Below are 23,366 nucleotides of genomic sequence, written 5' to 3'. Positions count from 1 at the left end.
TGGGGAGCTGGCGTCGGGAGTATTTGGTGATGCGCGTGCCTCGGGGCCCGTTGGCCAGAGCGCTTGGTCGGGGCGATTCTATCACCGACCCAACGAGGATCCTAGGGTCCTGGGATGCCAGCGCAACCAACTATGGGGTCATGATTGGCACGTGTGCTTGTCGAGGGATGCCGCTTGCCTGCTTCTATGAGCGGGGAACCACGCGCGCTTATATATAGAGAGGGCCCTGTCGGCCTGGGAGCATAAAACAGCCCGTGTCTCGGAATCCCTGCTTTTTCTGGGTTATCTGCATGGACATGTATACCCAAGACAGGCATCTAGGTCAGATACCTTCGACAGCTATGTCGTTCAATGATCAAGGCTGCCCCTCAACTTTGCTTCACTCCATACTAGTCCTTCTACATCAGCAGAGCCTGGCCACCCCTTAGATCCTTCTCCGAGGAATCTTAATTATAACCCATTGACAGAACACGGAGCTGCATGTTTTTTTTTTATTCTTTTTTTTTTCGTTTTTATTTTCTTCTGGATGTCCAACAAAGCACACCTTGTCCATTGTTGACCGTGCCCTCTAGATGCGACAAAATAGCATGTCCACCATCCTCCGTCTCGTCACGTCGCAGGCTCACACGCGAAGAAATTACTTATATAGAGGTATGTACTATATATACCTTTGACAAACTCGACGCCTGGAGCTCGCCAGGCCCGCTTGTTATCGTGCCCTCTTGTGCTCCTCGCAGCCAGACGCAAGGTATTCACATCCGCGGATCCATGCCTCTTTTCAACACTCTACAAGTTGGCCATCCGGGATGGTCAGCCAGTTCATCACACCTCATCGTATCCACACCACGACAGCCGCACACAGTACCCTCGCACGAAAAGTCAAAACAGGAATCCTCTCCCTAGTAGAACCTCGCCGAGGTGAAAGTCCCTCATCACCCTCCCCCCCATACCTTGTTTCTGCTTCCATTTCGCGCTCTGCGTTGGGCATATGGGTGTAATAGATGTGCGTGCGTGTGTGCCTGTGTGTTTTGCTGTTGTGGGAGTCGTTTCCGGTTGTGCTAACGCGGGCTTGACAGGTCATAGTTGTCCGCACGCCCCAGCTACGTCGCCGCCAAGCACCCCGTCCTCTCTCACGTCGTCCCTGCAAGACGATATACGCACACATGCGACCGCTGCCTCACTCGTTGCGGGCACCGTGGCCACGACGGCCTGCGCGCCCGCCGTTGGCAGTCGCGTCCCCAGGTGAATGCAAATCGTCCGTGATGGACGAAGCTACGAACGGCCCCGGGATCCCTCATGAAAGGGTGGACGCCGGCGTGGTTGAGCGCGGCGTGAGCGTTGGGACCCGACATGGGGAAACCGGCCCCCTCCGAGCTGGGCCCTAACGGACCCGAACAGGCCCCACACACCATCCTGGTGCTTCGTGCTCATGGAGACATTGTAGGATCTGGTCACCATTGGAACTCTCGGCACGAGCACGAGCGGCCGTGCGAGCGGGTGTTCTTCCCACTCTCTCCCCCTCTCTCCGTTTCTTGATGTAATCATGTTCATCAGGTGCCAAAGTCGGGCAGATTCGACCAGCTGAGCCAATCGAGCGCAGCGGCGTCATCCCACGGGTACACGCTGAGGCCCGGGTCGAACTCGTTGTTGACGCGGCTCAGGGCCTCGACGATCTGGTCGTCCGACATGGACGAGAACTGGATGGGCTCGGTCCAAAGCGGCGGTTCCAGGAAGCCCGATACCGAAGGGCTCGGGTGCATGGCCTCGGCCATGCTGAAGCTGTTGCGCGGGTTGATGCTGCTGCGGGCGTAGGCGGCCACGTGGTGCCCATGGGCCGGCAGCTCGGGGTGCGTTCCCGCGCGGGGTCGGCCGGGCTTCTCGACGGGGGGCGCGGGGCCGGCCGCCGCCGCCGCGGCCTTCTTGACGATGTACTTGAGGTACTTTCCGTAGAGCGTCGACATGCCGTTGCGGTGCTCCGTCGCCGAGCCGATGCGCTCGAGGACCTCGGCCGTCTCCTCGATCAGGGTGCGAACGCTGGGGGCCAGGTTCGAGGTGCCGGCGAACTGGCCGCTCAGGCGCAGGGCGAAGCAGGCGGCAAACGAGATCATGATGGCCGTGTTGTTGGGCATGCTGGAGAGCTGGCCCTCGCCCTGGATGGCGGCGCGCATGACGTTGAGCGCGGACGAGAGCCCTGCCGCATGGAAGAAGTGGCGCACCTCGGTCGGCGCGGTCGGGTGGTTGATGACGGTGCTGTAGATGGACAGGCGCGTGTGGGTGACGAGTATCTGGACGTAAGGCGGCAGCCGGTGCTGGGGCCCGCTGCCGATCGAGATGCCCCATTTGGCGTGCCACTCGTCAAAGAACTTTTCCACCATCATTTGGATGGACCGGGCAACCATGGCGCCGTCCACCCTGCCGTCGCGGGACTCGTCGCAGAGCGTCCTGATGGAGGCAAAGAGCTCGTCCTGAGATAAGATAAGCGTTAGCCAGTTGGCAAGCCGCAAAAGAGAGAAAGCCAAAAAGAAAGAAAAGAAACTTACCAAATCCCTTCTCAGCACCGCCATCGACACGAGGTGCCCATCCATGGTGTCGGCAATGTTGGACAAGTGCCACTGATCGCAGGCCCGCAGGATGGGAGTGATCGGCACCGTGTAACATCTACCTCTGGCCAGGCACATCCTAGGGGAGAACATCACATGTCAGCTCACAGAGACGGCGCCCAAAGTATCCACAAGCAACCACGGAACTCACCCCCGCTCCAGCACAAACAGCGCGATCCAGCACCTCTCGCGCCTCCGCAGCAAGCGGAGGCCAAACTCGGACGCCGGATCCACGTCGGGAAAGCCGTCCAGGGCCAGGGCGACCTTGGGCTCGATGCAGTCGGCGCGGGCGATGCCGCTGAAGCGGCCGCCGGGCCCGTCCCGGAGCGACGCCAGGGGCACGAGGATCTTGTGCAGCGACAGGTCCAGGGCCATGGTGGTGGCCATGGACACGTACCAGCACGTCTCGTCGTCGGTGCTGTGCTTGCCGGGGAACATCCAGGGAACGTTGACCATGAAGGCGAGGACGATCTCGACGGACCGGTAGCGGTCGAGGATGATGCGGTTGACGAGGGTCTTACAGTGGTTGGACAGGCGGCGCGAGAGGGCGCCGGCCTGGGGCATGAAGAGCGCGGCGGCGGCGGCGATGGAGGTGAAGAGGAAGGCCGAGCGCGAGCGCGTGAAGGCGGCCGTGTAGAGGACCGGGTCGAGCCCCCAGCGGGTGTGGGCCAGGTTGTGGTGGAAGAAGCCGAAGAGGGTCTCGGCCTCCTCGGGGGTCAGGAGGCCGAGGCTGATGGGATCCAGGTCGGGGCCGATGTCGAGGTTGAACTGGCTGAGCTTGAAGAACCTTTCCACCTCGGAGATGCGGTCGCCGGGCCTGCCTTGGCGGGAACGCGCGTGGGCCGCGGCCTCGGCGGCCATGTGGTCGACGCCCGGCTTCGGCGAGACGTGCAGGTCGGAGGCGCGGGCGAGAAGCTGCAGGGGGTTCTCGGCGTCGTCGACGGCCAGGCTCTCCTCGCCCATGTGGCCCTGCGACGGCGTCGAGCCTTGCGGGATGCTCATGCCGTCCTGCTCGGAGCTGGAGCTTTCGCCGTCGGACGAGGCGTCAGGCAGCATCACGTCGCTCTGGCGTGATGCGCGGCGTGCTCGAGGAGGGACGGCGGTGCCGGTGGCAACCGTGATGGATTTTTCTCGACCGAGGACCTGCAGCGAGCCGTGAGGGCCGGGGCCGATGAGCGTACGGAGTTCCGAGACGACCTTGGATGCTTCGACGCCGGATGCGGATCGTCGCAGGGCTTGCTCCACCTGGTGCAACGCCTTTTCCAATCCCGTCCGCTTGCTGCAAGGAGCACCCAAGGTTAGAAGATTGCATTCTGCAGAAGGGGAGCCTCCAAGGTTGGGGCGGCTGACTTTTTGACGCCTTTGCGGCGACCCACGTGGAAGTCGGGACGGATGCATTCTACGCCCAGCTGAAGACAACGATGGCACCGGTCATCGTCCGGAGAGCGGCCCTTTTCGCACTTGATCTTGGAGCGACGGCATACGAGACAGGCGGCGGCGCGGCGGCTGTTTTGGTCGCGAGGCGAGGCGCGGGCTCCGTTGGCGGTCGGCGGCGGAGGAGCCGTCGTCGTCCCGGGGCTGGGAGGAGCAGGAGGAGGAGGAGGGGCAGGTGGATCGGATACGGAGCCGTTCTCCTGACGGTCCATGACGTCGGCATCCAAGTGCGCGCGCCCACACTCACGGGAGGGGCGCGCGCGGAGACACGGGCACACAGGGCTCAGGGGACGCACCGGCGTTGTGTGGTACGTGAACTGATGGCCGATCGACAAATCCGGCCCCCGCAACTCAGTCCTGGGTCTTCCAGGTTGTCTTGTTGCTTACTCTGGAGGATGCGGGGGAGCCTAGGTAAGGTACCAGAGTGTCCGGGCCGAGCTTACCAGTCCCGCTCCCCCCCCCCCTGGCACTAAAACCTGGGGTAAATTCGGAGAAGCTTGCCGAGCAACAGCTGTCAGGCTCTGGCCGGCAGCTGTAACGACGACCGGGCAGTCCTTGGTGTCGGGGGGCAGTGACGCTGAGCAGGTCGGAAATGCGATGCTCTCGGCGACGCTGGCGACGCTGACTGCCGATGGACAGACTCCCGCGACGACGGCGGGACAGGCCGCAAGATGAACGGCATAAGACAGCATGGTGCAGCCGGGCTCCGGCAGGGCCGGCGGGGGGGAGGCTGGCTCGTGGACGGGCGCGCCGTGGCCGACAATTCGGCATCACACGCTCCGTCGTACAGAGGTTGCATTGCAGCTCCTCCAGGCCAGGTTGGGTCTCTTGCTAAATGGCCTGGCGGTCAAAGGTGAGCTGGTGGCCTGGCCGGCGAGATTTACCCGCGCGCAGGACGCCCGCAACACGAGCCCGTCGGTTTCTCCCGCCTTGGCTGCGTGTATGGATATTTGCGACTTGATGACCATCCATCGGAGAAATTCGGCCGTTTGGTTTAAGGTTGGAGCCCGCAGGCCCGCTCGCGCCCTCATGCCGACCCAGGTTGCATTCGCCTGCTGCCCTGCACACTAGTGTATAGTACATGGAGCCGGCCACCCGCGAACGGCATCTGTTTGCCGTGGTGGGGGAGGTTTTTGTCGCATACAAGTAAAGCAGGTGGTGTCTCCCACTGGGATCCAAGCAGGCCGGCCGGATCGCCACCGAGTCTTCTTCAGGACAGCATGGACTGTACAAGCAGAATGGGTACTGTACACGAGATCAAACTCGCTCTCTGGCGATCCCATCCCATCCAAGAAGGCTGTGGCGGCCAGTCAAGTCAGGCTGGTCCCCGCAGATCCACGACTCGCTGAGACCAGGAAAGAAATCGAATGGACGAGAGGGGATGCGGGGAAAGGGGGGGAGGGAGGCGGAGGGAGGCGGAGGGAGGCGGAGGGGAGAATTGGAGAAGTGGCCCGTCCTGTCCGGGTCTTCTTGTGCACGGGTCTTGGGTTCGTTGGTTGGATTGGCTCGAGACCACGTGCAGCCAAGAAAAGCTCCAGGCTGCAGTCGGTCCAGTCCACGGGAAGCTGCCAGGCTTCAGCTGGCTCCACTCCACGGTTTGACAGTGCAGGCGCCTGCCTCAAATGCCGTGTGGGTGACGCTGTGGGTGGAGCCCTCTCCGGCCAAGCCAAGGTCCCAGCAGTTTGGGATCGGCGAGGGTTGGGGTTGAGCTGGACGCGAACGCGATCCAGATCCAATTTCACTGAATCGGGTCGTGGCGCGTTTCTTCGCGTCCCCCTTATCCATCTCTCCTTTCTCTTGTCACATCCCCCTTCCGCCCACCGCTCTCCAGCACCATCCCGCCTGAGTCTTGTCTTGTTCAGCCCGCTGCTGTCATACCTTTGGCCTAGGGGCTCCATCGTAACAAGAACCAATCCTGAAGGACACCCCGTTGGCAAAGATGACGGCTGCTGCGGCCCGCACTCCCGCGAAGCCGGCAAAGACGCCGACGTCGTCGACCACGAAGAAGGCTCCCTCGACGGGCAAGCAGGCTAGCATCCTGGGCTTCTTCTCCAAGGTACCGGCGCCCGGACCCGCCAACGGAGCCTCTCCTTCGCCGTCGACCAAGCTCTCCGCCTCGGCCAGCAGCAAAAAGGACGAGTCCTCAAGATGCCTCAAAGAGACCACCCGCGCCAACTCGATGCTGCCCCCCCGGCGCTCCGCTGCCACCCCGGTGCCCAGCAGCGATGCGATAGAGCCCGAGCCCTCGAGCTCCCAGGAAAACAGGGACGCGAGCACCGCCAAGGTGATTCTTCTTTCGCAACCTACCTCGTTTGCCGCACGTGCTAAAAGCTCAGCAGAAGAAGTCGGGTGCCGAAACGACAACCCTTCCAAGCAGCCCTACCCGAAAGGTACTCTATTGAGCATGCCGCATTCCGTGCACTTTTTGCCTCCCTTGCCGCCCTGCTGACTTGTTTTTCTCCTCAGGCCAGGAAGGCTGTCAATTATGCCGAGTCGTCGGACGACGACGACGATGACGTTTTTACCGCCATGAGCCGTCGTTCCAAGCAGCCGCGCCGCGCTCGCGCGGCTGTTCCGGATGATGACGATGATGACGACGCCTTCGAGGTGGAGCCCGATGAGCCCGAGGATGACGACGACGACGACCTTGCCGACTTTGTTGTATCGGACGACTCGGACGCTCCGTCGAAATCCAAGAAGCGGAAGCGGGCGGCTTCCAAGCCCGTGCCCCGGAAAAAGACCAATCTCTCATCTTCCCCGGGCCCCGAGACGCGCTCACCCATCGCCGACGACGATGACGAGGTCATGCAGGACATCCCTCCTTCGACGTCAACGGCGCAAAAGTGGAAGTACGACCCTGACGATGTTCGGCCGAGGGAGGCCGCGCCACAGGCGGCCCCTGCCCCGCAGAAGTCATCAGGCCCCAAGCCCAAGCCCAAGCCGCACACCAAGGAGCCCGAGGAGAGGTACCCCTGGCTTGCCAACATCTTGGACGCCAACAAGAACCCTCCCGGCCACCCCGACTACGACCCAACCACCCTCTACATCCCGCCCTTGGCCGAACGCAACTTCTCGCCTTTTGAGAAGCAGTACTGGGACATCAAGAAGAACCTCTGGGACACGGTCGTCTTCTTCAAGAAGGGCAAGTTCTACGAGCTCTACGAGAACGACGCCACCATCGGCCACCAGCTGTTCGATCTCAAGCTCACGGACCGCGTCAACATGCGCATGGTCGGCGTCCCGGAGAGCTCGCTCGACATGTGGGTCAACCAGTTCGTCGCCAAGGGCTACAAGGTGGCGCGGGTCGACCAGATGGAGTCGGCCTTGGGCAAGGAGATGCGGGAGCGCGAGGCCGCCGGCAAGAAGGCCGACAAGATCATTCGCCGCGAGCTGGCCTGCATCCTGACGGCCGGCACGCTCGTCGACGGCAGCATGCTGCAGGACGACATGGCCACGTACTGCGCCGCCATCAAGGAGACGACGACGATGGACAACCGCCCGTCCTTTGGCGTCGCCTTTGTGGACGCCGCCACCGGCCAGTTCTTCCTGTCCGAGTGGGAGGACGACGTCGACCTCACAAGGTTCGAGACCTTCGTCGCCCAGGTGTCGCCCCGCGAGCTGCTCCTGGAAAAGTCGCGCCTGTCGACCAAGGCGCTGCGCATCCTCAAGAACAACACGGGCCCCACCACCATCTGGAACCATCTGAAGCCGGGCACCGAGTTCTGGGACGCCGACCTCGCCAGGCGCGAGCTCGACTGCGGCGGCTACTTTGCGGCGGACGGCAAGGAGGACGAGGCGCGCTGGCCCCAGAGCCTCGACGAGGCAAGGGACAAGGACCTCGCCATGTCGGCCCTGGGCGGCCTGACGCACTACCTGCGCGTGCTCAAGCTCGACCAGAGCCTCCTCTCGCAGGGCCGCTTCACGTGGTACAACCCCATCCACCGCAACGGCACGCTCATCCTCGACGGCCAGAGCCTCATCAACCTTGAGGTCTTTGCCAACACCGTCAACGGCGGGCCCGAGGGCACCCTGTTCAGCCTGCTCAACCGCTGCATCACCCCGTTCGGCAAGCGCCTGTTCCGCCAGTGGGTCTGCCACCCGCTGTGCAACATCCAAAAGATCAACGAGCGCCTCGACGCCGTCGACATGCTCAACGCCGACCGCGACATCATGCACAGGTTTTCATCGCAGATGGTCAAGATGCCCGACCTGGAGCGCCTCATCTCGCGCATCCACGCCGGCGCCTGCCGGCCCGACGACTTCGTGCGGGTCCTCGAAGGCTTTGAGCAGATCGACTACACCATGAACCTCCTGCGGACGTTTGGCAACGGCAGCAGCAGCAGCAGCAGCGGGCTGGTCGACCGGCTGATCGCGTCCATGCCGGACCTGAAGGAGCCCCTGGGCTACTGGGAGACGGCCTTTGACCGGGCCAAGGCGCGCGACGAAAAGGTGCTCATCCCGAAACGGGGCATCGAGGAGGACTTTGACTCGAGCGTCGACGAGATTTCGCGCATCAAGGGCGAGCTCCACGCCCTCCTCGAGAGGCAAAAGGCCAGCCTTGGCTGCAAGACGCTCAAGTTCACCGACGTGGGCAAGGAGATTTACCAGGTCGAGGCGCCCAAGTCGGTCAAGGTCCCTGCCAAGTGGCGCCAGATGTCGGCCACGTCCGCCGTCAAGCGCTACTACTTTCGCGAGCTCGAGGACCTCGTGCGCGAGCTGCAGGAGGCCGAGGAGACGCACTCGCAGGTCGTCAAGGAGGTGGCCGGCCGCTTCTTCCGGCGGTTCGATGCCGACTACGAGGTCTGGCTGCAGGCCATCCGCGTCATCGCCCAGCTCGACTGCCTGATCAGCCTGGCCAAGTCGTCGGCCGCGCTGGGCGTGCCGAGCTGCCGCCCGGAGTTTGTCGACGACGAGCGCAGCGTGGTCGAGTTCCGGGAGCTGCGCCACCCGTGCATGATCAACACGGTCGACGACTTCATCCCCAACGACATCAAGCTCGGCGGGGACGAGGCCAAGATCAACCTCCTCACCGGCGCCAACGCGGCCGGCAAGTCGACCATCCTGCGCATGACGTGCATCGCCGTCATCATGGCGCAGATTGGTTGCCACGTCCCCGCCGCCTCGGCCCGCCTGACCCCGGTCGATCGCATCATGTCCCGCCTCGGGGCCAACGACAACATCTTTGCCGCGCAGAGCACCTTTTTCGTGGAGCTCTCCGAGACCAAAAAGATCCTGTCCGAGGCGACGCCACGCTCGCTCGTGATCCTCGACGAGCTGGGCCGCGGCACCTCGTCGTACGACGGCGTCGCCGTCGCCCAGGCGGTCCTGCACCACGTGGCCACCCACGTCGGGTGCGTCGGCTTCTTCGCCACGCACTACCACTCCCTGGCTGCCGAGTTTGCGGGCCACCCCGAGGTGCGGGCGCGCCGCATGCGCATCCGGGTCGACGACGAGGAGCGGCGCGTCACGTTCCTGTACCGCCTCGAGGACGGCGTCGCGGAGGGCAGCTTCGGGATGCACTGCGCCAGCATGTGCGGGATCCCACGCCGGGTGGTCGAGCGCGCCGAGGTGGCGGCTCGGGAGTGGGAGCATACGAGCCGGCTCAAGGAGAGCTTGGAGAAGGCCCGGCAGGGGTGCTACATCCCGCTGGGCATCCTGAGCGATGTGGCGAGCCTGCTGAACGGGAGGCGGCGGCGGGAGGAGGAGGAGGAGGAGGAGGAGGAGGACGCGATGGTGGGCGAGAGGGGCGTCGAGGTGCTGCTGAAGGCGATTGAGGCGTTGTGAGGGCGGACAGGCTGGGCATGGAATTTTTCATCTGTTCTTCTTCGAGCGGGACGTGGGTCCTTTTTCTTTGTTCTTCTTCATGCAAAACTGTTGTGCTACTCGAGACCTTGTCGTCCTGTCCCCGTTGCTCTTTTCCATCCATGTTCTGCCGGGTACGGTAGTTACCTCTACCGTATGGGGATGGAGCGTGTTGGAGTCAGGCACCATGGCCGTGGTTCCGTGTGGTGCCGGTGCAACGTACCCGAACGGGTTCTTGGCATGACGTAGCGAGAGAGAGAGAGAGCGAGACCGAGGCCTCTCTAGTCCTGGTTTTTGCAGCGCTTTCTGAGCGCTAGAGACGTGCGAGTCATGCGCCGCGGGGTTAACGGCGGCGTTGGAGTCGGTTTCGGCAGGTTCACCAGCTTTGTTTTGGCTCTACCCGAGGGGCGAGCTGCCCTTGTTTGCGCTGACGCAGAGCGAGGGAGGCGGTAATACAGAGACAAAACACGCACCTGGGGATCGTTGCTGGCATGGCCCGGATCATGTCGGCACAGCAGTTGAAAAATATTTTGATATCTTTTGTCCATTCAGCTACGCGGTCGTCCCTGGGAGCGGGAGGGATGGACCTTGTCGGGGTGACGTGATGTGGGTAGAATGTGGGGAGTCGTGTCCCGCAATCTTGGTTCATCCCGTCCAGGTGTCCTGGATGCCCGCGGATGATGTGGATGATGGCGAAGTGAAGGCTTGTGCCGCGGCTTGGTCTGCTCAGGCGAGAAATGGCACCCATGCTTCCGAACGCGGACGGATGGGGGCGGAATGCGCCGGCGCCAAGGACCGGCATGCCTATCCGGTGTTGATCTTTGAGTACTGTGTACATACTATAGCGTTGTCGCCCCCCTCCCCTTGCGTGCGCCGTCGACGGGACTTTGGAGAGAGCGGGGACCTTGGCCTCATATCACGACATTGACCCGTTAGCTTGCCCAACCTCGATATCGGCAGGCCCTATCGAGACGCCATCCCGACGGGTCTTGGGGTCATCGGAGGACATGGGAGAGGGCTGCATGAGCGCGGTGTGCAGCCGTTCACTCGCGGTCTGCTGCGCTGCGGGTGTACGCAGTATGGTTGTGAGCAAGATTATGTAATCGCCACACTCACACCCCACTGTCGTCAGAACGGATAGGTACGCAAGGTCTTTCGTTTGCGGCGAAAATTTTGCGTTTTCTGAGGCCTTCGGCGCGTTCCAGGGCTGTCTTACTCGTGCGTGCGAGGGCTGCAGAGCGGGAGGCCGAGGTCTCAGATTCAGGTACCAGCCAGGGGACGCCACCACGTGAAAAGCATGCGGATGTGGCGCCAAGCATCCACGGTATCCCGCGCAGGGACCATCCATGATGCTGCTCCCCCTCCCCACCGTTGGCCGGACGAGGCTGAGAGGAGTGTCCGGTTTCCACCCTCCTCCCCCCCCCCCCCCCCCAAGGTAGGAAATTGTTTGCGAGGCCCGACGGGTTTGGGGGTGCTTGGCCTGAACTGGCCGGTCCCGATCACGCGTTGTATATTCATGCCTGGTACGATGCCTGCCCGGGTGCCAGCCGATGCCCCGAGAGCAGGCCAAGCAAAACCCGGCATCGAGCGTTGATCCGTGCCAGGCGAGCATCGTGAGCCCCCGTATCAATTCCAAGTCCAACGTCATGTTTGCCTCCCTCCCCCGGGAGGCCTCGTAGATTCCCGCTCCCATCCCCTCCTCCGACCGACGCCATGATACATGCGTAGCTCGCACGACGAGGGCTCGCCTCACGTCATCGCTCTCTCGCTCGTAGCGGGAGTCCGTCTCGGCCTTTGTTGACATGCAGTTGCAACGAGGCTGACAGCATCTCCACCCTTGGACCCCCCCCCCCTTTTGGGAAAAAACCGGGGCTCGCAACATGACTGGCCAGAGAGCCCAATCAGGGTCTCCCTGCTTCTTTCAGCTGCGTTACGCCTCAATACGCCGCTCGGAAAAGTTTTGCTTTGTACTGTGTATGTTTCCCAAAGTGGTGCTTTTTTTTTTCTTCCTGTTTGAAGATTTTTGCACCGAGATGTGCGTACCTACTGAAACGTACGTTACGGGTTAATTGTACCAAACCACCGTCCGGATCCGACGGTTGTGATCCATCTTTCAAGCCTCCAAAACCGTCATTTCCCGAGCATCCTCTGAGGCGTCCAACTTGCATTGCGTTGTAAGGTTCAGTAGACTCATGGTAAGCGTTGCCGCCAAGCTGAACTCCAGGCCTGGATCGACCCCGCGGCCCGGACTAGTGGTCGATCTAGCGGCCGATCTCTCGTGCCAACGGCCTGGGCCTCGCGGGGGGGTTGAACGCGAGGCTAACGCATTCTTGCGTAGCCCCCGATGTGGCGCACCTGACAGCCGGGCCGTTGGCGACGCCCCATCAGGGGGAACCCCCGATCGGCCCGGGGGGGGGGGGGGGGGGGGGGACAGAGCCAAGATCCGAGATCCGCCCAGGGCCGCAATCAAGGTTGACATGGCGCGCGGCTTGCAAGAACCCGCCACAACACACATCAAAACAACGACACGCCATCACGAGCGGCGACCCTTGACGAGCCGCCCGGGGATTTTCTCGAAACGCCTGGGTGATGACCGCCTAGGCCGCCAGTGCGAGAAGAAAAAAACATCAATGATTTTGATCCCCAGGAGATCCTTGGCTCGAGCGATGAAAAGGTTCATCAGGAGAAAAGACCTACGCAGTATCCTGCCCTGATGTTCATTGGGGAAAACAAACCCCCTGGGGAGGCGATGTGGTGCCTGGCCAGCCGCACCGGCACTTACGGAGCCGGCTCCGCATGACATGACGCAGCGACCGCGCTATTGAAGATCCACTGCAGACGACCCCCGAATCGCAGGCCGGCGTGGTGGCGTTGGTGCGGATTTTGAGCGGACGGGGGACCCGCCGGGGGATCCGCTTCGGTGTCCACAGGTACTGTCCACCGAGTGTCCGCTTCATGGATCGTGGACAGGACGGATCAAGGATGCGGGCGGAGGATCCCGGAACGGGGCGGTGATCCCAGAGCGCCGGGCGGTCTCGCGGAGGGTTTGTGGTGTTGTGTCCGGGACACCCTGGTTGGCTGCTGGGTTGGGACGGAAATAGCATGGGATGAAACGGAGTTCATGGGGTGCCCGGGAACAAGACGAACCGCGGACGAACGCAGCCGCCGCCCGTGATCAGAGAGGATCGCACCGCGGTATATAATCGTGGAGCCCGGACAGAGCTGCTGTCACGGTTGTCAACGACGGCAACCCACGGGCGTCTTTCCTCTCGTTTGTCTTTGGTGCCCTGACCTAGCCACTCGTTCCTAAGTCGTTCACCAGCACCTCTGCACATCGGCCACCGGCGCCATGAGGTCTCATCTGGTGCCTCTGGCCTTGCTGCCAGCTGCCGGCCTCGTCGGGGCCGCGCCGGCCGCCAGCGACCTGGCGGCGCCCAACAGCACCGCCAGCCCCGTCGTCGTCGGCTTGTCGAGCCGACGCTCCTTGTTTGGCAAGCGCCAGTACCTCGGCGGGTTCTCCAAGCAGTTTGACGGCACCTTCTACGTCGTCACCATCAACGTTGGACAGACCCTTATCGGCAATGAGCACCCTGTCGACTTCCGCATCGACACCACCATGAGCGACATCTGGCAACTTTCCTTGTGCCTCGGCGTTGCTTGGGGCCAGAACAGGGTGGGCTACTGTACCGATCATACCACAACCCGCTCCAGCACCGCCAAGAGGGTGACGTCGGGCGTCGGCCGCGACGCGTCGCTGGAATGGAGTCACGGCCCAGTAGGAGGAACTGGCGATGCCGGTATCCACTACTACATCGACAAGTTTGACATTGGCTGTAAGTCCTACGTTCCCGATCGCTTGAGCCCTTGACCCATGTGGCTAACCGGGCTTGCTTCTACAACATCAGCCGCCAAAGCGGGCGGAGAACCCGTCTCCATCACGGACCAGCGGTTCGGCTGGTCCATCATTTCTGACAATGCCATGATGGGCAGCTTCGGCCTCGGCCGTCCCCCGGCGAACAGCTACCTTCGCCTGCTGGATAACCTGAAGGCCCAGGGCAAGATCGCCACCCGTCTCTTCAGCTTGGACGTGCGCGACGCCACCTCTCTGACGGGCGAGCTCATCCTTGGCGGTATCAACAAGAAGAGGTTCACCGGGCCTTTGGCTCCTCAACCCGTCATCTCGGCCGCCGATGACCCCAAGTATTGGATCAGGCTCCAAAACGCTCAGTGGAAGGCGGGCGACAGCGCCGCCCAGAAGCGTCAGGCTGCGGCCGGAGGCGGTGCGGATGTCTTCATTGATGCGCAGAACCCCATCACCGGTCTGCCGGTCGCGCTGGCCGGCCCAATCATCGCCGCTTTCCCCGCCGATTCTGGCAAAACCCAAGACGCGACCCTGGGCGGCATATACACCGTGAGCTGCAGCTGGAAGGTCTCGGTGCAGGCCTCCGTCGAATTCACCTTCAACGGCGTCACCGTGAACGTTCCCCTCGAAAACCTCGTCAACAAGGTGCAGATCGAGGATAAGGAAGTCTGCTTCCTCGGCGTCTACGACACGGGCACCGAGACCGGTGTGCTCGGCCAGAACTTCCTCCGCTCCGCCTACGCGGTGGTCGACCAGGACACCAACCAGGTGTACATGGCCCAGGCCGACAACTGCGGTGACGACATCGTGCTCGTCGACAGCGCCAACCCCCTCCCGTCGGAGGGTGGCTGCACGCCGCCCGTGACGACCACCTCTTCGGAGACCTCGTCCACGACGACCGAGTCCGCGACCGAGAGCTCCAGCACGGAGGCCTCGACCACCGAGACTTCGGCCTCCGAGACCGCTACCGAGTCTGCTACCGAGTCTGCTACTGAGACCGCTACCGAGACTTCGGCCACCGAGACCGCTGCCGAGACTTCGGCCACTGAGTCCGCTGCCGAGACTTCGGCCACTGAGTCCGCTACCGAGTCGGCCACTGAGACCGCTACCGAGTCTGCTACCGAGACTTCCGCAACTGAGTCTGCTACCGAGTCTGCTACCGAGACTTCGGCCACTGAGTCTGCCACCGAGACTGCGGCCACCGAGACTTCGGCCACCGAGTCTGCTACCGAGTCTGCTACCGAGTCCGCTACCGAGTCCGCTACCGAGTCTGCTACCGAGTCCGCTACCGAGTCTGCTACTGAGACCGCTACCGAGACTTCGGCCACCGAGTCGGCTACCGAGTCTGCTACCGAGTCTGCTACTGAGACTTCGGCTACCGAGTCTGCCACTGAGTCTGCCACCGAGTCGTCTACTGAGACTTCGGCCACCGAGACCGCCACCGAGACTGCGGCCACCGAGACTTCGGCTACTGAGTCTGCTACCGAGACTTCGGCCACCGAGTCTGCCACTGAGTCTGCCACTGAGTCTGCCACCGAGTCGGCTACTGAGACTTCGGCCACCGAGACCGCTACCGAGACTGCGGCCACCGAGTCTGCTACCGAGTCGGCCACCGAGTCTGCTACCGAGTCGGCTACCGAGTCGGCTACCGAGTCTGCTACTGAGTCTGCCACCGAGTCGTCTACTGAGACTTCGGCCACCGAGACCGCCACCGAGACTGCGGCCACCGAGACTTCGGCCACCGAGTCTGCTACCGAGTCTGCTACCGAGTCCGCTACCGAGTCTGCTACTGAGACCGCTACTGAGACTTCGGCCACCGAGTCGGCTACCGAGTCTGCTACTGAGTCTGCTACTAGCGGTACGGCCACCGAGTCCGGCGATGCTACCGCTACGGACTCCACGGCTACTGATGCTACCGCTACTGAGAGTAGCGACGCTACTGCTACTGATGCTACGTCTACCGATGCTACCGCCACCGATGCCACTGGCACCGCTACTGAGACTAGCTCGTCCTCCTCTGAAGCCTCGGGCTCCTTCATTGGTTCGTTCACTGACTCCACGGGCACTGCCACCGAGACTGGCGACGTGACCGCCACCGGCACCGCTACCGAGTCTGGCGATGCTTCGGCCACCGGCACCGTTGATCCTACCGCTACCGAGTCTGGTGATGCTTCGGCTACTGAGTCCAGCGACGCGACCGCCACTGGCACCGCCACCGAGTCTGGCGATGCTTCGGCCACCGGCACCGTTGATCCTACCGCCACCGAGTCTGGCGATGCTTCGGCTACCGGCACCGTTGATCCTACCGCTACCGAGTCTGGTGATGCTTCGGCTACTGAGTCCAGCGACGCGACCGCCACTGGCACCGCCACCGAGTCTGGCGATGCTTCGGCCACCGGCACCGTTGATCCTACCGCCACCGAGTCTGGCGATGCTTCGGCTACCGGCACCGTTGATCCTACCGCTACCGAGTCTGGTGATGCTTCGGCTACTGAGTCCAGCGACGCGACCGCCACTGGCACCGCCACCGAGTCTGGCGATGCTTCGGCCACCGGCACCGTTGATCCCACCGCCACCGAGTCTGGCGATGCTTCGGCTACCGGCACCGTTGATCCTACCGCTACCGAGTCTGGTGATGCTTCGGCTACTGAGTCTAGCGACGCGACCGCCACTGGCACCGCCACCGAGTCTGGCGATGCTTCGGCCACCGGCACCGTTGATCCCACCGCCACCAAGTCTGGCGATGCCACTGGCACCGCTACCGAGTCTGGCGATGCCACTGGCACCGCTACCGAGTCGGGCGATGCTACGGCCACCGAGACTGGCGACGTGACCGCTACCGGCACTGACGGCGCTGCCCCTGGCACCGCTACCGGCACTGACGGCGCTGCCCCTGGCACCGCTACTGGCACTGACGGCGCTGCCCCTGGCACTGCTACCAGCACTGATGGCGCCGCCCCTGGCACCGCTACTGGCACTGACGGCGCCGCCCCTGGCACCGCTACCGGCACCGCTACTGGCACTGACGGCGCCGCCCCTGGCACCGCTACCGGCACCGCTACGGACTGCGGCGCTGCCCTGGCACCGCTACGGGCTACTGGCACTGATGGCGCCGCCCCTGGCACCCTACTGGCACTGACGGCGCGCCCCTGGCACCGCTACCGGCACCGCTACCGGCACTGACGGCGCTGCCCCTGGCACTGCTACCGGCACCGCCACCGGCACTGATTCGGGCTCTGGCACCGCGACTGACAGCAATGCAGCCAACCCGACTGCTACCGACGGCTCCAGCGCGGGTAGCGGTTCTGGCTCTGGCTCCGGCTCTGAGGGCTCCGGCTCCGGCTCTGGCAGTGGTGAGGGCTCCGGCTCTGGTTCTGGTTCTGGTTCGGGTGAAGGCGAGGGCAGCGGCAGCGGCAGCGGCAGCGGCTCCGGCTCTGGCAGCGGTTCGGGCAGCGGTTCGGCTCCGACTCCAGCGAGGGCCCGACCACGCTCTCCACCATCACCGCTCCCAGCACCGCTGCGCCGACGGGCGGCAGCAGCGAAACCGCCATTGTCACCGCCGGCGCCAGCCGCGGCACCGTCAGCTTCGCCGCGGCGACCGTCGCTGCCCTGGTGGCTGGCTTCGTTGCCTTCGCGCTCTAAGCATGTTGACAGAATGTTGTCTAATTTCCTCCTAATGTCTTTTTCTTGAACAAAAAAACACAGGATGGGGTGGTCCCCTCCGCTCATGTATCTATTTACTATTTTCTTAGCCTGTCAGTCATTACAATCTGACCGTTTCCTATTTGTGTCATTTCGACGGTCTTGGATGAGCTTGTATGTGAGGTGAATGGTGTGAGCGATGCCGTCGTGCAGCTTTGACATGAACAAGGCGGATGCCATGTTGGGGCCGTCAAGTCGGAACGAAATGTCTCGACACAAGCGACGTGGTGGTTTGAATGACTTGGGTGGATGCACGACGTAGTCCTGGAGTTGTAGTATTCGTTCATAGTTGATCTGTTTCGGCGCGTGCTCTCGTGGAGTCGCGTTCGCGTCGCAAGTTCTGTGCCGCTGTACCGTGTCCGTATCGACTTGACTGGATTCGACACTGTACGAGCCACCCTGACATGTGACATGCCTTGACGTGGATGGGGATGGGGCACGACAGGACGGGACGGGGAGTTGGTCCGTCGATGTGTACCCTGAACATGTTCGTCATGCAATTCTGGATTATTGTTTGGCTTGACTGACACTCCTTTTTCAAAACATGAGAACCACCGCCTCAACCTCCCCCCTCACGCCCCGTAGATAACATAAATCTCACCCGACTGATCGCTCGAAACATACAGACGCCCCTTGTCATCGAAAGCAAGCCCCACCGGACGGAAGCAGTTGAAAGGGCACGCGCCAATGTTGGAGTTCTCCATGACGGGGATCTGGGCCGTCTTGCTGGTGACGTCGTGGACGGGCTGGCCGTTGGCGAAGTCGACGCGCATGACGCGGTAACCGTCGGCGGGGTTGCGGTTCCTGGGGGTAGCACGCACGCGCAAAGTTAGCCACGATGGGGGGACAGCGAGAGGGGGCATCGGGAGGGCGCGAGGCTCACCAGCTGCCGTGGAACGCGATGTACGCCGACGTGGCGTTCTTGTTAAACTTGATGTCGAGCGGCGCCGTGTGGGCGTGGAAGTGCAGGCGGCCCGTCATGCGGTTGTTGCTGCACTCGCTGGCGGCGACGTTGGGGACGTTGTCGGGCTTGAAGAGGGAGCCGACGAGCAGGCCGTTGATGCCGACGCTCGCCGTGTCCCAGGCGGGGACGCACGACGGGTAGCCGTAGTTGAGACCCTTGTACCGGTTGTTGGTGGCGTTGAGCTGGCCGTGGTAGCTCAGCCGCTCGGCCGGGTTGTCGTTGTGGATGTCGCGCCCGTTGAGGCGGAGGTCGTCCATCTGGTTCTCGACGGACCACTGGAAAAAGGCGGTTAGCTTGTGAGCCGGAGAGAGCATGCGACGGTAAAAGAGGGGGGACGTACGAAGCCGCCGTAGACGGGGTCCTCGGTCATGCCGACGATGTTGCGCAGGCCCCAGGCGAGGACCTCGCCGCCCTGGGTGTAGTCGACGGGGGACTGCAGGACGCGGCTGATGCTGAAGGTCTTGATCATGCTGCGGCCCGAAGACTGCGACGTCGTGGCCGCGTCGATGTTGTTGGCCGAGCCGCGGGCGACGATGAGCGTGTCCGGGCTGAACTTGGAGGTGGCGAGGGCACGCGTCGGGTGGGTGCCTTGGATGCTCATGCCCGTGATGATCTGCCGGCCCTGGCCGACCTGGCCCGTGTTGGCGTTGTACGAGTAGGCCGTCACGGACGCCAGGTTGGAGGTGAAGAGGGTCTGGCCGTCGGCGCTGAGCGCGATGCCGTGGTTGGTCTGTTCGTTCCTGTCAGCGACCCGCGAGTCCTCGCAAGCGCTCGGCTGGCCTCTGCTGGCTTACCGTCCCGCTGACGACCTGCGTGTTGGACTGCACGCACACAATGTTCCCCTGGTCCTGCAGCACCAGACGGCGAACCGACTGGGTGCCGCCCTCGGCCACGAGCAGGTTGCCGGCCGAGTCCACGACCAGGTGCCGGGGCTGGCGGAGGCCGGTGGCCAGGACGCTGTAGCGGTATCCAGAGCCCATGCGCGGCTGGAAGCGGCCGTTCACGCCCGAGCACGACTGGGCGGCAACCTCGGGGACCAGGACCGAGGTCAGGGCGACGACGCCCGCGAGCGTGCTGAGGACACCCATGACGGCAGCGATCTCTCTCACTCGGATGCCGGAGCTGGCGATGGGCAAGGTCGTGACAATCGGATCAGGGACACACCGCTCTGGAGACGGGGCGGTGTCTTCTTACAAGTCGCATTCCACAGCGCGGGCAAGCAGGTCGCGGGTCGGCAGCATCCGAAGGCACAGGGCGAGATGCGGGTCTCTTATTACAACAACGGCCATATCCTCTCCCCCCCCCTCCCTAGCCGCCGTCAACCTTGTGGCGCATATCTCGTTCCGTTTGGGCGTCATCTACCGGTGACGAGGCAATTTCGTCGGCGGTCATGGCCCCGGATCACCTGCGGACGATTGCCAGTCCTGGGAAGGTCGGGCCAGAGGATGGCAGAGGATAAAAATCAGGGATAATAAATGACGGCAACGTTGGGAGCGGGGGTCCGTCATCTAGACAGCGCTTGGCGGGCAAGTTGCGGCATTCATCCGGAGCGGCGCCGGTTGGCTGGTGATTTCCGGCAATAGCGACGGGTTTTGGTGGCCCGACTGGCTCCGGGCCAATCTATGCGGGCGCGACGGGCCCTTTACGCCGCCGCATGCTGCTTTCGGCGCCGAGAGGGGGGGGGGGGGGGGGTGTGGTGATGGTCGATATCCAGGATGGCGACATGCCGCTGCCAGGGTCGCATTCGTGGGAATTCGAGCATCGACCGGGCATTATAGAAACTTGCATGCTTCTCCCGGAGCGACGGACGGGATGGAGGAATATGGCCGAGGTTTCATGACAGCGCACTGGTGCGTGGGCTCTCGGGTACAGATGTAGCAGCAGAGTGATGCGTTTCTCACGGAGAAGGTCACCGGATCCTGTCGCACCGTTTCGGGTCGGCGTGACATCCATGACTGACTTGGGAAGCAAATGCCTTGACTTTTCTTCATGTGTATGGGAGGGTGAGATACGGTGAGATACGGATATCCATGGATGCTGTCATGCGGAAGATGAGACAAGGCCCAACGCTGACCACTCTACGGACGGCGTCGCGCTCCACAGCCATGCGCTGTGTCTCTCGGCAGCAAAATGCCGTGGCGGGCACGGGCATGCGGTGCGATCTGGGGTCGGCAGGACCGCAGCGCTGAGACCCCGGCAGCTGGATGCATGCAAGATGGGGAGGGGGGGAGCCGGCAGGCCTCATGCTTGCCAGCGTTCAAAAAAGTCCCAGGAGAACCTTTGCCTGTGCGGTCCATGAGGCATCATCTCTTTTCTTTGCTCTTCAAAGAATTGGAACCGCCAAGTCCCGTCGGGTGGCCGGCGTGGAGGCAAGCGGAATGGTTCCTCTGTCCTGTGTGTGTAAGGTAAGGTAAGGTACCTTTGTCATTGGTCCCAGAAGCCGCCGTATGCTCTCTCGTCTTGACGGGACTTGCTGAGTAAGGTAACTCACTGCTGCGTACTATACGCAGTAGTTACCGTACCGTGGAGGAGCAGGGGGCTGAGAAGCAAAACCGATAACGAAGCTGTGGCTGTACGGAAAGGTCAAGCCACAGTTCCGACGAAACGTGGCGTCCCAGGTCTCATTCATCGCCAGGGTCCGGGGTCCAGGTCCAAGGTTCGGGGTTCGGGGTTCACCGTTCCTAGGTGTCGAGGTGCTCCAAGAGCGGAGCAGGGCCCGTCCGTCGTGTTCAAGTCAATGCATCGCGGCCCCTAATCCTTCTCTGTGCTCAATACGCCCCCTCGATTCGCCGATTCGTTTCCAGCGACCCTTTTTCCTACTTTTTTTGTTGTCCTAGGCGGGCTTGGGTTCCCACCTCGAGTGGGCGACCGCCTGAATCGGCAGCCAATTTTGCCGAGAGAACATCCAGCACGCTGCAACGGTCCTCCTCCTCCTCCTCCTCGTCGAGGTAGCTACGGAACCCGTACCCGCATCAAGCCGCTGCTCATCCACCAACCCCCGGCGGTTCCGGGCGCTTGGGTTCCAAGCGAGGCGAGCATGACGGCGAGGGGGGAGGCGGCTTCTTCCGAGAAGCATCGCCCTGGCAATCCAGGCGACAACACGTCCGACTTGACCGTCGTCACCGTTCGCTCGGCATCCACCCTGTCTCTCGCCGACCCGGATAAGCAGGAGAAGCAGCAATCCGCAGAGACACCAACGCGCACGACGCAGCCTCCTGCAACCCCTGGACCCGACCGTGATGCGCTCGGCGCCCTCTCCCCTGAACCCACGCTTTCTCACAATGCCGCCAACAGCAAGTCTCCCCCCTTGGATTCCGAAGCCCAGGTCGACGCTCTGGCGCGCCGTCCCTCGGCAGCCAGCACCGTCACCGACTTCCCCGAGGGCGGCCTGACCGGGTGGCTGGTGGTTCTGGGCTCCTTCTGCGCCATGTTGTCGCTGTACGGCCTCATCAACTCGGCCGCCGTCTTTGAGTCGTACTTTTCCACCCACCAGCTGACGGACCGGTCGTCGTCCCAGATTGGCTGGATTTTCAGCCTGTACCTGTTCATTGTGTTCTTTGTGGGGATCCAGGTTGGCCCGGTGTTTGACCAGTACGGGGCGAGGGTGCTGGTGGCGGTGGGCGGGGGGTTGATCACGTTGAGCTTGTTATTGCTGAGCTGGTGCGAAGGTGAGTCCTGGCCCGTTGGTACACGTCCTTTTGGCGGCGCCCCCCTCTGACCACGGGCGGCCTCCAGAATATTACCAAATCATCCTCACCTACTCGGTGCTGGGCGGGCTCGGCGGCGCCCTGCTCAACTGTCCCGCCTACGGCGCCATCGCCCACTTTTTCAACGTCCGACGCGGCCTGGCCACCGGCATCGCTAGCACCGCCGGGGGTGTTGGCGGCGTCGCGTTCCCCATCCTGCTCCGCGCGTTGCTCCCCGGCGTCGGGTTCGCGTGGAGCTGCCGCATCCTCGCCTTCATCATGATCGGCCTGGCCGTCCCCTCGAACCTCTTCATCAAGACGCGCCTCAGCCCCGCCCGAGACCGCGACGGCAACCCCAAGGTGCATTCCGTCTGGCCCGACTTCACCATCTTCCGCGACGCCCGCTTCGCCCTGGCCGCCGTCGGCGTCTTTTTCATGGAGTGGGGCTTGTTCGTCCCGCTGACCTTCATCGTGTCGTACGCCGTCGCGCACGGCCACGATCCCGCCGACAGCTACCTCCTGCTGTCGTACCTGAACGCCGGCTCCGTCGTAGGCCGCGCCCTGCCGGGCTTCTTGGCCGACCGTCTGGGCCGCTTCAACGTCATCATCGCGACCATCTCCCTGTGCGTCGCCACCACGCTCGGGCTGTGGCTGCCCGCGGGCGACTCCCAGCCCATGCTGATCGCCTACGCCGTGCTGTTTGGCTTCGCCAGCGGTAGCAACCTGGGCCTGATGCCCGTCTGCCTCGGCCAGCTGTGCGATCACCGCAGCTACGGCCGCTACTTCTCCACGGCCATGATGGTTGCCAGCTTTGGCACCCTTAGCAGCGTGCCCATAGGCGGTGCCCTGCTGGACAGGTCGTCGGACGAGAACGCCTGGCGCAACCTGGTCATCTTTGACGGCGTGGCATACTTTGTGGCGCTCTTGTGCTACGTTGTAGCGCGTGTGCTCGGGGCGGGGTGGAACCCGAGGGTTATCTTTTGATGAAGAAACCTGAAAAAAAAAAAAAAAAAGAAAACAAAGAAATATCAATGCATACAGGTCAGTAATGCGGGGTAGGCACCCGAAGCATAGAACATTAGGTACCTAGAATGATTCGTTTGGATTGCTGGGAGCTCTTACACGGATCGATCACAGCGAGCGGGAGAGGAGGGGTAGGGTCGGGTGTTTAGGAGAGAGTGCCAACAGCAACGAAAGACCAAACATTCAGGGTAAGGTTAATTCAGGAGTAGCGATGCTAGTTATACATACACTTAAGGACTGTACTGGATTCGTATTTGTTTGTGGATTCATTCCGGCTCCATCTTTAGTATCTA

General features: G+C 62.6%; 5 protein-coding genes across 5 annotated transcripts; 3 read left to right on the top strand and 2 right to left on the bottom strand.

Annotated features, from left to right (window-relative positions):
• Positions 1-1,550: 1,550 nt before the first annotated feature.
• On the bottom strand, positions 1,551-4,246 carry VTJ83DRAFT_3298 (uncharacterized protein; the record flags this gene model as incomplete). The annotated part of the gene is made up of 4 exons (XM_071009660.1): positions 1,551-2,465; positions 2,541-2,679; positions 2,752-3,879; positions 3,951-4,246. 4 exons carry the CDS (start codon positions 4,244-4,246, stop codon positions 1,551-1,553), a joined length of 2,478 nt encoding a protein of 825 aa, XP_070867176.1.
• A 1,727-nt stretch (positions 4,247-5,973) lies between these two features.
• On the top strand, positions 5,974-9,818 carry VTJ83DRAFT_3297 (uncharacterized protein; the record flags this gene model as incomplete). Its single annotated transcript, XM_071009659.1, has 3 exons — positions 5,974-6,318; positions 6,374-6,424; positions 6,501-9,818. 3 exons carry the CDS (start codon positions 5,974-5,976, stop codon positions 9,816-9,818), a joined length of 3,714 nt encoding a protein of 1,237 aa, XP_070867175.1.
• A 3,367-nt stretch (positions 9,819-13,185) lies between these two features.
• VTJ83DRAFT_3296 (uncharacterized protein) lies at positions 13,186-16,881 on the top strand (the record flags this gene model as incomplete). The annotated part of the gene is made up of 2 exons (XM_071009658.1): positions 13,186-13,669; positions 13,742-16,881. 2 exons carry the CDS (start codon positions 13,186-13,188, stop codon positions 16,879-16,881), a joined length of 3,624 nt encoding a protein of 1,207 aa, XP_070867174.1.
• A 1,091-nt stretch (positions 16,882-17,972) lies between these two features.
• VTJ83DRAFT_3295 (uncharacterized protein) lies at positions 17,973-19,452 on the bottom strand (the record flags this gene model as incomplete). Its single annotated transcript, XM_071009657.1, has 4 exons — positions 17,973-18,204; positions 18,284-18,639; positions 18,705-19,094; positions 19,159-19,452. 4 exons carry the CDS (start codon positions 19,450-19,452, stop codon positions 17,973-17,975), a joined length of 1,272 nt encoding a protein of 423 aa, XP_070867173.1.
• A 1,949-nt stretch (positions 19,453-21,401) lies between these two features.
• On the top strand, positions 21,402-23,034 carry VTJ83DRAFT_3294 (uncharacterized protein; the record flags this gene model as incomplete). Its single annotated transcript, XM_071009656.1, has 2 exons — positions 21,402-22,032; positions 22,100-23,034. The coding sequence occupies 2 exons, from the start codon at positions 21,402-21,404 to the stop codon at positions 23,032-23,034; spliced, it is 1,566 nt and encodes a 521-aa protein (XP_070867172.1).
• Between the last annotated feature and the right edge of the window lie 332 nt (positions 23,035-23,366).

This window comes from Remersonia thermophila, chromosome 3 (assembly GCF_042764415.1).
Source record: "Remersonia thermophila strain ATCC 22073 chromosome 3, whole genome shotgun sequence".
Taxonomy (NCBI): domain Eukaryota; kingdom Fungi; phylum Ascomycota; class Sordariomycetes; order Sordariales; family Chaetomiaceae; genus Remersonia; species Remersonia thermophila.
Note: the sequence above shows the minus strand (reverse complement) of the source record. Positions and strands in the feature narration are given on the sequence as shown.